This window comes from Pogona vitticeps, chromosome 4 (assembly GCF_051106095.1).
Source record: "Pogona vitticeps strain Pit_001003342236 chromosome 4, PviZW2.1, whole genome shotgun sequence".
NCBI lineage: Eukaryota > Metazoa > Chordata > Lepidosauria > Squamata > Agamidae > Pogona > Pogona vitticeps.
In genome coordinates, this window is record NC_135786.1 from 136,685,267 (window position 1) to 136,699,371 (window position 14,105).

Sequence of the window (14,105 nt, forward strand, 5' to 3'; positions counted from 1 at the left end):
ATACAGAGGAACTTACATGGATATAAAAAGCCCCTCACTTCAAAAGTTTGCTGTCAGTGTGTTAAGAGTGATGAAGGGAAGTGCAGATAGTGCTCATCCTCACACCCACAAATTCAACATATTTCTTGAATTCATCAACAAAATATCTGATTAAGACTTAGCTATATGTGCTTTCCACTCAAATGAGTGAACATGCATTGCCTGTCAACAGCCATTTCGACACATTTTGTATGGTGTGAATATATACAAATGTCTGTGTGAACAAATGGGGCTTTGCTACAAAATATACATGCAACAAGCACCTACAGCCAAAAAAAATAGAACAAAACAAAATAAAAATAAAAACCACAAGCTCTCTGGCTGACACAATTGTGCGACACATGTAAATTTAATAACTGCATGTCATCAAGTCAATTCTGACTTATGGTGACTCTTTTCTAGGTTTTCCAGATAGAGAATACTCAGAAGTGGTTTACCATTCCTCGTTTTGGGGGCATCCTGCGAGTGTGCAGCTTGCCCAAGGCTGCATAGGCTGGCTTTTCTGGAATGCCCAGTGGAGAATTAAAATCCCAACCTCTGGCTCTGAGCCAGTTATGTAATTCACTGAGCATCCATCCAGATCACTTTACATTTCACATTTACACTTACGTATGCTGCAAGTACACACTTATGATATCTTAGATCAGTGTTTCCCCAGCTGGTAGAGAAGGCTTCTGAGATTCACAGTCCAAGAACATCTGGTTACCCAAGGTTGGGAGCCACTACCTTAGATATATAACTCACATCACACTACTATAAATCTTTAATCTGCTACACAGTATATTACCCTTACATTTGATTGCCTATGACATTTATTCCTAACAGGATCCCTCAACATCACAAAGGGAGCAATGGCTAAGTCCTCTTCCTCATAACTCTGCAAGTGACCTGCTCTAAAGAGGGAATTATCCCAGAGCCATCAGAAGACTCAGTGTGATTGGCTGGCATGATACCACCTCTAGGGTTTGAAGTGCATAGGCAAGATAACTTTTGAGTGGATGCACAAAGAAGGGATCATGAACTGATACAAATAAAGTCAAGAAAAAATTGAAAGCCACAGAAATAGATATGGTCCCCAAGGTGTTTTGGTCTCTTTAGTGAGAGGCAATTAATGTTTCTTGAATAAACCAGTATCAAATCCCCATCAATACTGCATTTCCCTGAAACACCTTGAATGGCTCCCTTGCTTCCCATGTAAGAATCTTGAAAGAAACAAATATCAAGAAACAGAAATGTTCTCTTATTTTATTGTCTGTTCCATAAGAGGCAGTGGCACTGCTGCTGAGACTGTGGCCCATTTGCCAGTCTTGGGTCCTAGCAAACACCCAATCTCTCCATCTTCTAGAGCAGGGTAGATGATCTCAGTGGGCTTGGAGGCCCAAATTCTTTCCCACAGATGAACCACAGGCCACATTGGAAACGCCTGAAAACAGCAACTGAAACAAACGACAGGCATTCCCCATTTCTATTTCAGGAAGGGAACAAAGTCAGACTTTTCAGTGACCAAGCCCTTACTTGGTTTCAATGACTTGTTCAAGCATAAATACCTTAAAAATTTGTAGAGATACTGACGACTGCAGGTTGACCAGGAGAAAATCCCATTGTGTCCGGCCAGTGTGGGTGACATGATGTTACCTTCGGACTTCTTGCAAATGTTTCCTTCTCCATCATGGACCATGCCAAAGCTGTGAGAGAAAAACAATGAATCTGTATTCTAAATTTATAATCGCCTGGTAATGCCAGTGCTCCAAATGGCAAAGAAATGAGAGAAATGTAAACTACACTATGTCCTGTTGCACGAAACTTTTAATCTTGATGTGTGTGTGGTTTTTTTTTTTTAAACACTGTCGATTTTTCAGAAAATGAAGCCATGACCTTGCAAGTCCTGAGCAGAGCTGTTAATGACAAGACATTTTGGACATTACTAATTCATAAGATTGCTTTAAGTTGAAAGTGGGTTCATGGCACATAACAGCAACGTAGAGTTTTTATTTCCGCCCCCCAGGGTCCTTTGAAAATCCCTCTAAATATTTTACCCAAGAGTATTATTCTTGTTTGGTGGTCAAGGTTAGAGTAAGAAAGTAGGCATTTAGCTCATTTTAGAAATACAAGAGCTTTGGAAGAAGCATAACTGAACAAAACAAGAATTGTTTTTTTTTCCTTATCTCCACACAAGCAGTTTCAGTACAACAGCTCAAAGACAGAAAAAGTTTGTTTTGGACTATAGTTCCCAGAATATCCCAACTAGTTGGGGGATTCTTGGCACTGTAGTTGACAAAATTTGTTTTCCCAATTTCTGCAACACCCCATTGTTTATATACAGATTTGGGATAAAATATGTTAACAATCTGTCTAGCACGGAAGCCACAACACAATGAGAATCATAGCCTGACACACTCAAGCACTGGTGAGGCGGGCTGCAATCCATGAATGCTCATGCCAAATAAAACTTGTTAGCCTTTAAAGTGTCACAAGACATTTTGTTGTTTTTATGGCAGTCGACTAACCCCTAGATATTTTTACAACACAGGAAAAATTCATGTAATACAGCATATATCTGATACAATGTACTGCAACTTTCTTCCTGCCTTTTCAGTAAAGAAATATTGATCAATTCTCTTTCTCATATACCACTACAACCAGTCAATTCAGGCACTTCATGTTATATATTTATTTAACAGATTTTAAAAAACCACTTTCAGGTTAGCATCTCTCCCAAGGTGATTTACAACAGACTATTGAAAAACCGTGGTCTGTTGTAAACGGAAATCACAGTTTGAGGTAACTTTGCAAACCACTGTTTGTGATATCTCTGATTTGCAAGGACCAAAGTTGTATTGTGGAGTTACACCAGCAGAAGGGCAATGGTGTAACTCTCAGTAGAAAACTGCTGCTAATTAATGAGTCACCACTTAACATTCCTTACTACATGTCAGCCAGGTGCCTTAGTGCATGGCCAGAAATCTAACTGATGACCTATTAATTAACAGCAGTTTGCTGCTGCACATTACACCACTGCAAATGCATCAGCACAACTCCACAATAGGATTACAGCCTATGCTTCTGAACAAACAGATCATAGTTATGGCCACTGTTTTTGCTTCAAAGATCATAGCCCAAGAAAATTGGATCACTTAGCAAATGCAACATGAAGAAACTATTTGGAAGCTCGAACTATTGCTTAGACCAGCCATTCTCAACAGTGGCATATGGCTTCCTGGGGGCCCCTGGCACATTTGAAGGGGACCACAGACTAAAGTAATTCTTCACACACCACCTTATAAGGTTTGCTATGTGACTTTTACAATCCTGATTTGGTCCGTCTTTCATATTGTGTTTATGGCTGTGGCCAAAAAAAGGTTGAAAATAGCTGGCATAGACACTAAGTGCAGTTTCTCCAGCCTATGGTTTGACTTGCTAGATGAGATCTAAGAGCTGAACTCTAGTAGGAAGTCACATCTAGAATACATATTGACTCACTAAATCAGTGTGAATTTAGTGAGTCAACATCTATGTAGGTTTCACTGATTCAATGGGCCTACTCTAGTGGTTATCTGAAATTCTCTTGTCCTGAAGCTTTCTCAAATTCAGACAAAATGAAACTTTTCTTCTGTAAAATGTGCATAAACTTACTTATGTCCAGACTCATGAGCAATGGTGAAAGCTAGCCCAAGCCCAGTATCTTCATTAACTGTACAGCTGCGGTATTTGCTGCACATTCCACTAATTGGAGCAAACCCTGGAGAATTAAACAAAAAAGGTGGAGGAAAAGCATTCTTTGGCAGGGGAAAATGACTTGAAATTGGTATTTTTGAATCAAACGAAAACAAAATATCCAGAAGAGCTTAAGTGGCTGGCTTTGATACACAGCTATAATGTATGTTGCTTCTGTAAAGGGTTCTGTTACTGCTGGTATAATATGACCAAGGCACAATTAAGTTCCTCTGCATTATGATGCAATGAGTAGATCCTTGCTCCCTGCTCCCCTTCTTAAATAGAGCTCTCCTTCCTAACTGGAACAATTGAATTCAGTTTTTATATCAAACAATAGAATAGAAATGTCTCCTACAGCACAAAGAGCTATTGTGTTATTTAGTGACAACCCGGTTTGTTATTACTTTCTGAACATTAGAAATGAGTTGTGCTGTTACTAATTAGTAACATGTTAACAATATGTCACTTCTAAATTACAAATGCTAAAAAACAAACAAAAAACAAAAGTCTGCCCAAAGGAATGTATTAAAGGAATGAGAAACATTATTCAAAACATTATCCTACTATTGTTATTAGAATGCTAAAAGGAGCCTTTTTTGACATCTGTAGAATAAAACAGAACTACAAAAAGTTACTTCCAAGTCCTATTCATGATGACATCTGATGACATACAGCTGCAGTGTTCTTTTCCGATATTTGTCATAGTTGCTTGCTCCTGCCTTGGAAAGCTCAAATTGGCATAAAGTGGGAGCCTGTTAGAATTTCATCAGGAAAGATCTGAGTTCTAATATTGCTGCTGGGCCCACAAAATGGCTTTGGGCAAGTCCTTGCCTCAAAAATACTGCCTACTACAAGAGGTGCTACAAAGATAAAAAATGGGAGACATTCTTATGTATTTCATGTATTTATTTACAAATATAATCTGCAACAAAACACTGTTTTGTAGAGAGATTTCCTGTTAAAAGTGCTAGCCAGCCTATTCCAGCCTCCTTCCTTGAACAGTAAGTCAGATTTGTGTGGCCACTGACCATGCCCACAGGATTGTTCTGGAACATTTCCCCACTTGCTCCCTACTCCCATGCTTTGTACATTCACAAATCCTGGCATCTTCTAAAACTGCTGAGCCTTTCTTTTGGTCATGGGTAACACTTTTGCTACGTAAACAATGATACCCACAGCTAGAACATGACAAATATAGTGTGCTTCCATTATTCCACCTTCCCCAAAGAACCCAAGGTTATGTATATGCGAACAAAGGAAAATAAGAAGAGCCCTAATTCACTTTTCTTTTCCATCTTGTAATCTGCCAGCAGATTTTGTTAGTACAGATGACCCTTCCTTCACACCTCTTTTCCCTGCTGTGTGAAGCTGGGGCAATAATTTGTGTTCATGGAAAGAGAGACAGATTTCATCTAAAGCCCTCCAGTTGCTGAAATGCAAGCATGACACAGAACTCTGAAAGCATTTTGAACAATTGGACAAGCCAGCCCCTGGACAGGAGCTGCTGAACACTCATGGCATCAAAAACACGTTCTGCATTAGAGTTTTGGGTGCAGGGAGTGCCATCAATTAATTAGAGACGATTGTGGGAGGCTGCCAACTGAGAACTCACCTAATGTGTCACATGGCTCATTTTTCCAGGAACAGATATCGAGGCCCGTCAATAAAATGGCATGGTCATGGCGGCTGCCATCTTTCCCCACCAGCCCAGACTGCCACTGACAAAAACTGCTCAGGGTATGGTCAGCGTGATGATTAATCATAAGCCCTGGCTGCAGGCAACAATCAAAGATAAGAAACCGCCCCCGTGAAACACACCATTAAACAGGAACAATACAGAGATTTACTTTTGCCTCCCCCAAACCAAACATGCACACACACACATATCAACCCCCCCACACAACTGCCCCACATTCTCATCTAGATATAAGACAATGAGAAAGATGGCAACCAACACCCTTCTTTGAAACCATAGATTTAGGTAAAACAACTTGATATTCTGTATCAGATATTTAGCTTTTTGTTTACTGTGCAGAACAACAGAGCAGATATTTTCAAAAACAAACAAACAAAAAACTTCAAAGGACCACCACAGAGTCAGAGTCATTTTTATGTGTGCTATTAAGAAAGGCCTCTCTTGTTGAACGCAAACCATCAACTACGCTTGGCAAAACAGGAGGAGCTTGAAAGAGATCTGGCTTTTTGCTACCTACCAGAAATGACAAAAACTGGAAGGCTGCCACATTCTATCAGGCCACCGTACCTAGCTGGTGGGCCGTGCTTGGTTTATTTGGATACAAGTTTGACTCATGTCCTACTACATATTCAGCAAGTAATAAATGGTGATGATGACTGCACAAATCAGGGCAGGGAAAGAGTGGCCCTTCTAATCAGCCCTCACTTTAACCTCCAAATAAAGATCATGTTCCAAATACATCTGGAGAGCCACCTGCAGATCCACCATTAGAATGAATCTTATTTAGTTTGTCCTTTTGCTCTCTCTCTCTCTCTGGCTGCATTTAGGTAGTATCATGTTTTATTGTAATTTTACCTAAATCTCTGGTTTCGCCCTATTTGTGTCAAAGAAAAACTGTATCTTGCTTAATCTTTTCCCTGAAAACAACGATAAAATAACATCTGACAGAAACATGGTTGATGAGTTTTGGAATTGTGGACGGCAATAGATTTCAATGTGAGCTGCCATATTTCTGTAGTCCAAATGAAGATAATGAGAACATAAGAGGAGCAGTGGTGTCTGAAACAAAACTGTTTATTGGACAATAAAAATAGAAAGCTAAAGGGGTTATAGTTACATGGAATAAACAGAAATAATGTAGATTTAAATAGAATCTTTGACTTTGTATTCACGAAGGCTTTCACAGCTGGGATCTAATGGTTGTGTGCTCACCAGAGCACAGAGTGCTGTCCTCTGAAGATGCCGGCCACAGAGACTGGCGAAATGTTAGGAAGAACAACCTTCAGAACACGGCCAAGAGCCCGAAAAACCCACAACAATCAATCTTTGACTTGCTTGGGGGTGACAATACAGGTTGGCAAAATTTCCTAGTATTCTGAAAAAGGTTTACTTTCAGATTTCCCCATCAAGGCCCCACCACAGTGGTAGTAAATGGCATCCCATGAACACATGCAGGCACATCTGCCTCTGGTGCAACTCATTTACAGATGCTGCCCACAGACAGAGCTGGACAGAGACAACAGAATTTCTAGAGTGTAAAATATTTTTTTTAATACTTGATATATGACCAACAGAACTGTCAAACACTGTATAGAATAAATTCAGAGATTCTGTTACGCAGCTCTGTGCGCACAATGGTGATCATGTCATTGTTGAGATTTTGATCTCAAAATGTATTAAATATATATCTTGTGTAGTTGAAAGTAAAATGGCTGATTTTACCTGAGTCATGTACTGAGAGTATTCAGGTGTGGGTATCGAGGTGATGCTGTACAGCTGTTGTACATGATGTAACTTTATGTACTGTATGTAGAAAATGAAGTAATATATTTTCTGATTGATCCCAAGAATGTATATAAATCATGTGTAAACAGGACATTTTATTTGCTGTAAGTCAGATCATTTTTTTCTATGCTATGCATTGTACCGTCTCATGTTATGCTGCCAGATGAATGTCTATTCTCTCTGTATATATGTTAATAGACTAAGTTGGATTTTACTCTCTCAGTGTTATAGTGTCTTTGCAACCTGATATCTCCTAACTCTACTTATGTTCTGAGAATACACATTTACCCAAAATTCTCAACAGTCATCATCAGTCATAAAACATAGATGACTAAAAACTTAATGTGTACTCCAAAATAACCTTCTACTACAAGCAATTTGCCACTGATGATTAATTGACTGCTATTGTGCATGCAGAGCTGTGCAACTGGATTTCAGCCATTATTTTTCATCATTAAATGTAAGCCAAGCCAAGAATAGCATTAATTCAGACTCAGAACTCCTCCTTATGGAACAAAGAAGGTGTTAAATCTTAAATATTATTAGCAGATCAACAACATATCCAAAATAAAGAACAGCAGCATCAGATGGAATTATTACATTATGCCTGCCCAACATTCTATCCTCCCATTACATAAATCATACTTTAAAACAGAACAACAAAACGATTACAGTAAGAAAAAAAATAATAATTGAAAGGGGTTCTTAACCAAGCTTGCTTGGTCTCAACAGAGCTTAATTGTGCCCAATAAAATTATAAGGACTACCACTCAAAGACATCTTCTCAACTAATAACACATAAAATTTATAGTTAATTTATTACTTTAGCCAGTTAGCATTGTGCCTTTTGCTGTATGTGAATGATTCTGGAAGGACACAAAACAAAACAACAGTGAGCAACAGATTTACAAGAGCAGCAATTCTTTGAGCTGGAGAAGTAAAGGAAAATTATATCACAGGTGTAAGATCAAAAGATTACTCTTCTTACTCTTTTCAGGTTGGACATGGTCCAAGCACGAAAAGCTAAACATTCAATGTAATTAACCTGTCATTTAAGGAGCTCTGATCGCTCAGCACATAAAATGAAGCATTACATTGCTAGTAGAGTTTTCCAGTATACAGCAGCTTGGAGTCAACTTTTTTAAAAACACAAAGAAATGAAATAAATAAAGGGAGAATAGACTTTAACGTATCAATCAACACAGTTCTAACAGCTGGAGCACTGATAATCTTGGCCATTCCTTCATGTTTTTACAGGGGAACTGTGATATGCCGTTACACCTTAAGGCACCAAGTATTAAGTGACTCTATGTAACTTGATGGGTGCACACAGAGAAGTGTGCTCTGAATAAAATTATGCCCATTAGCACCTTCTGCAGTGAAGGAGATTGAGAACTGCAGCTTTTCTATCTCTCATGAAAGCACGATCTTAGTAAATCTGTGCACATGCAAGACGCCAAGCCTCTTTAACAGTGGCGGAAGAGCAGCAGCGGGCTTCAGACTATATATTGCCTTTGCTTTCACAGGGGAATTCCTCCCTTGATTATGTCAGTACCATGGTAAACCCATGGGTGTTTTTCATGGAGCTAGGTAACAGTTACGGCTGCATTTCCCTTGGAAAGGCTAACTACAGAGTTGACACAATCTTCAAGCCTTGTTATGAATGACAAGGAAGGAATGTGTTTGAAATGGCTGGAATGAATGTGCGAAGAATTAGCCTAGGGGTTTTGAACCAGAACTCCCAGAAGCCAGGCTCCAGTGGCTTAACTCTTCCATCACCAGGCCAGCATTTCTCCTGAACCAAAAAGATTAGCTTCCAATTTGTTTCAGAGCTCCATTTAGGTTTTGATCTAATAGCCTTCCCCTGACATATAAATCTGAGGTCCTCATTAAAGAGTTATTATGTGTTTTTCCTATCCGGATATGCTAGGCTGGAGTACACAAGAGATAGCGTTTTCTCTATAGCAGAGTCTCAGTTGCAGAATCTCCTCTCAAGGGATGTCAACTCTTATCCCATTATGTTTGGCTTTTGGGTGACCAAAACTGGATCACACCGTTTATACAAATATATAGATACCTCCTTCATGGATTGCTGCCTTGTCGTGGCGAAGGGGCTTGAGTAATTCAGAGAAGCTATGGGCTATGCTGTGCAGGGACACCCAAGATGGACAGGTCATAATGGAGAGTTCTGTCTAAACACAACCCACCTGGAGCAGGAACGGCAAGCCATTCCAGTCTCTTTGCCAAGAAAATCCCATGAACAGAAACAAAAGGCTAAAAGATATTACGCTGGAAGATGAGCCCCTCAGGTCAGAAGGTGTCCACCATGCTACTGAGGAAGAGTGGAGGATAAGTACAAGTAGCTCCAGAGCTAATGAAGTGTTTGGGCCAAAGAGGAAGGGACACTCAGCTGCAGATGCGCCTGGAAGTGAAAGGAAAGTCCAATGCTGCAAAGAAAAATACTGCATAGGAACCTGGAATGTAAGATCTATGAACCTTGGTGAGCTGGATGTGGTCAAACAGGAGATGGCAAGAATCAACATTAACATCCTGGATGTCAGTGAACTAAAATGGACGGGAATGGGCAAATTCAATTCAGACGATTATCATATCTACTATTGTGGACAAGAATCCCATAGAAGAGTTAACATAGTCAACAAAACAGTGGGAAAAGCTGTACTGGGATACAATCTCAAAAATGACAGAATGATTTCAATACGAATCCAAGGCAGACCTTTCAACATCACAGTAATCCAAGTTTATGCACCAACCACCAATGCTGAAGAGGCTTAACAACACCTTCTAGAACTGACACCAAAGAAAGATGTTCTTCTCATTCTAGGGGACTGGAAAGCTAAAGTAGGGAGCCAAGAGATAAAAGGTACAACAGGGAAGTTTGGCCTTGGAGTTCAGAACGAAGCAGGGCAAAGGCTAATAGAGTTTTGTCAAGAGAACAAGCTGGTCATCACAAACACTCTTTTTCAACAACACAAGAGGCGACTCTATACACGGAAATCACCAGATGGGCAATATCAAAATCAGATTGATTATATTCTCTGCAGCCAAAGATGGAGAAGCTCTATACAGTCAGCAAAAACAAGACCTGGAGCTGACTGCAGCTCTGATCATCAGCTTCTCATAGCAAAATTCAAGCTTAAACTGAAGAGACTAGGAAAAACCACTGGGCTCCTCAGGTATAATCTAAACCAAATCCCTTATGAATACACAGTGGAAGTAAAGAACAGATTTAAGGAACTCGATTTGGTGGACAGAGTGCCTGAAGAACTTTGGATAGAGGCTCATAACATTGTACAGGAGGCAGCAACAAAAACCATCCCAAAGAAAAGGAAATGCAAGAAAGCAAAGTGGCTGTCCAACGAGGCTTTACAAATAGCAGAGAAGAGAAGGGAAACAAAATGCAAGGGAGATAGGGAAAGTTACAGAAAATGGAATGCAGACTTCCAAAGAATAGCAAGGAGACACAAGAGGGCCTTCTTAAACGAACAGTGCAAAGATATAGGAAAATAACAGAAAAGGAAAAACCAGAGATCTGTTCAAGAAAATTGGAGATATTAAAGGAACATTTGGTGCAAAGATGGACATGATAAAGGACAAAAATGGTAGGGACCTCACAGAAGCAGAAGACATCAAGAAGAGGTGGCAAGAATACACAGAGGAATTACACCAGAAAGATTTGGATATCCCAGACAACCCAGATAGTGTGGTTGCTGACCTTGAGCCAGGCATCCTGGAGAGTGAAGATTTCTCAGGAGATAGATAAGCTGGACAGGCACTCCCATTTCTCTAAGAACTTGCCATAGTATGCTGAGTTTTCCAAACAACCTCAGATATGCAGATGATACCACTCTGATGGCAGAAAGGGAGGAGGAATTAAAGAACCTCTTAATGAGGGTGAAAGAGGAGAGTGCAAAAAATATCCTGAAACTCAACATCAAAAAAACTAAGATCATGGCCACTGGTCCCATGACCTCCTGGCAAATAGAAGGGGAAGATATGGAGGCAGTGACAGATTTTACTTTCTTGGGCTCCATGATCGCTGCAGATGGTGACAGCAGCCATGAAATTAAAAGACGCCTACTTCTGGGAGGAAAGCGATGACAAACCTAGATAGCATCTTTAAAAAAGCAGACATCATCTTGCTGACAAAGGTCCGGATAGTTAAAGCTATGGTTTTGCCAGTAGCGATGTATGGAAGTGAGAGCTGTACCATAAAGAAGGCTGACCGCCAAAGATTTGATGCTTTTGAATTGTGGTGCTAGAGGAGAGTCTTGAGAGTCCCCTGGACTGGAAGGAGAACAAACTTATGAATTCTGAAGGAAATCAACCCTGAGTGCTCACTGGATGGACAGATTGTGAAGCTGAGGCTACAATACTTTGGCCATCTCATGAGAAGAGAAGACTCTCTGGAAAAGACCCTGATGTTGGGAAAGTGTGAAGGCAAGAGGAGAAGGGGACGACAGAGGATGAATGAGATGGTTGGACAGTGTCATCGAAGCTACCAACATGGATCTGGCCAAACTCCAGGAGGCAGTGGAAGACAGGAGGGCATGGCATGCTCTAGTCCATGGGGTCAGGAAGAGTTGGACACGACTTAACAAGTAAACAACAAACAACAAGATATTGATACAGAAATAACAAAACAAATAAAAAACAAACAAAAAACCCCAATACACACACAAAACAGACTATCAAGTTGATTTTGACTTACATCAACCCTTTTCACAGTTTTCTAGTTATAGTGTAGTCAGAAATGGTTTACTATTTCCTCTTTCTGGGGATGCCCTAGGACTGTGCAGCTTGTCCAAAGCTATATAGGCTGGCTGTTCTCCCTGGAGGCACAACTGGGACTCTCACTCCCAATCTTTGGCTCCACATCCAGATATTTAACTCACTGAGCCATGAACCCAGCTAGATAAAAATACAGATCTAATCTGCTTTCCAGGAATGTTTATATATTTTAATCTGTTTTCTTATGCACTGTTTCTTGAGCCTTAATAGGGATAAAAATTTGACAATTAACAAGTCACAATTAGAGTAGCTTGTTTAGAGTAAGACACTTTAAACAAGGCCCATTGAATCTAGGGATTTGGTGGTCAAATTAACCCAGTAAATTCAATTTAATAGAATGATTATTATACCTGATCTTCTTCCAGAAGTATCAAACTAACAACTGCAATGTTAATATTGCCCCCAATTGTTCCATCTCTGAACAAAGCAGAAACCTAAAAGAAAACACACAGACAAAATCAAGCTGTTGGAGCTTTTGGTTAGTGCCATCAAGAACAATTATTTGATCTCATTCAAAAGTCATGTTGCAATCTCCTGTTCACTGAAAGATGATTCAAAATATGTCCATTAACTATTCCGTTTAATCATCCAAGAAACTTTTCTTCTGCCTCTAGCCCAGAAAAGGTTAACCATTTGTTAGCACAGAACTCTGTTTTTTCCCCACTTCTACACATTAAAAAGATATTTTAGCAAATTAGAAATAACACAGCACAATCTAAACAAAGTCAAGTAGTTAAATCCCACTGATTTCAAAGCAAGAGTAAAGTATGTGCAGAATTAGTACAAGAGCTCACAGAAAACTAAAATTTTACTACCCACTCACATTTTATTCTATGCTGAACAGAATAAACCAGTGTTTCCAAATATGGGGGTCATGACCCCCAAGGGGAGGCCACAAAGTGTTTTCTGGGAGGCCATCGATTGCCTTATATGTGTTGCAGCCCTTGTTATATAATTTATTCTTTGACCTTTTGGAGCAGGAAATTGAAGTTCGTGCATATGTGTATTATGAGAGCCAAGCCCTTTGGGAGAGAAAGTAGCCTCTAGTTTGTGAGAAGGGATGACTATACCCCATTAAAATGCTTTTTTATGCAAACATGGTGGAGGGAGGTGGCAGGTTACTTGGCTGTTATAAAAGGGATCTGTGACTTGAAAAAGATTTGGAACCACTGGAGTAGACAGAAGGTTTAAATGAGCAGAAATGGATGGGTATAGATTTTACCATAACATTTCTCAACACCTAGACTTTTCCATACACCTCCAGGCAACTTTGATCAGAATACATCTTCATCAGGTGTGGGGAACTTTTGGCCCCCCAGATGCCTCAAACCTTTTTTGACACTGTTGTCTAAAAGGCAGAGTATCCAGTCAGCTGATGAGTTACCCTTTGCGGGCTTCTCAAAATATAATGACTGGTTCTTTTTCAAGAACCTTGACAGCGCTGGGACGGGGAATCTTTGGCAGTTTGACACCCAGGAGAGCAGTCTGCTTTACTTCTATGGATGGCCCAACTCTGGAAACATGATCAGTCCTGCTTCCAAGATCCTGGGGACTTAAAGATATTTTATTTTGACTGCTATTTTTTTTAAAAAAATCACAATTTAAGTTGCTTGCATAAATCTTCCATTAAAAGAAGACTTGGCCTTCAAAGTAGTATCAACAGGCATGTTTTATTCCAGAGTTGCAGGGCATGACGCAGTATGCTGCGCTTGGAGATTCATTAACTTTTGCTTCTGTGTTTCCCAGATTTCATCACTCTGCTTTGAAGGAAACAAACAATTAACCAAACCAAAAATACAAATATAAACTCTCTTGTTGCTGTTTACAGCCAATTTACAGCTTTGCGGTTTTCTCCTGGGAAACATACATTATCTGTGTCAATATTTATTGGCTGAAATTCAATAGTAATTAGAGTAGATCCACTGAAGGGGGGATTTGATGACTGAACACCTATATACCTTTCACTAACTCAATGGGCCTCACTAATTGTAACTTTATTACTGAATTTCCAACATTATCATGTTTCTTGCCAGCTGTCCATTCTGTGATAAGGAGCAAGAGT

General features: G+C 39.8%; 1 protein-coding gene across 3 annotated transcripts in view; it reads right to left on the bottom strand.

Moving 5' to 3' along the window:
- Positions 1–14,105, bottom strand: part of ADAMTS16 (ADAM metallopeptidase with thrombospondin type 1 motif 16) — a 99,906-nt gene that overhangs the window by 60,425 nt on the left and 25,376 nt on the right. For all 3 annotated transcript variants that reach the window (XM_020795582.3, XM_078392570.1, XM_078392571.1), the window contains 4 exons: positions 12,394–12,477; positions 5,366–5,525; positions 3,673–3,778; positions 1,587–1,724 (listed from right to left, as the gene is read on the bottom strand). In XM_020795582.3, the coding sequence (XP_020651241.3) occupies positions 1,587–1,724; positions 3,673–3,778; positions 5,366–5,525; positions 12,394–12,477 (488 nt within the window). The remainder of the gene's footprint in view (positions 1–1,586; positions 1,725–3,672; positions 3,779–5,365; positions 5,526–12,393; positions 12,478–14,105) is intronic.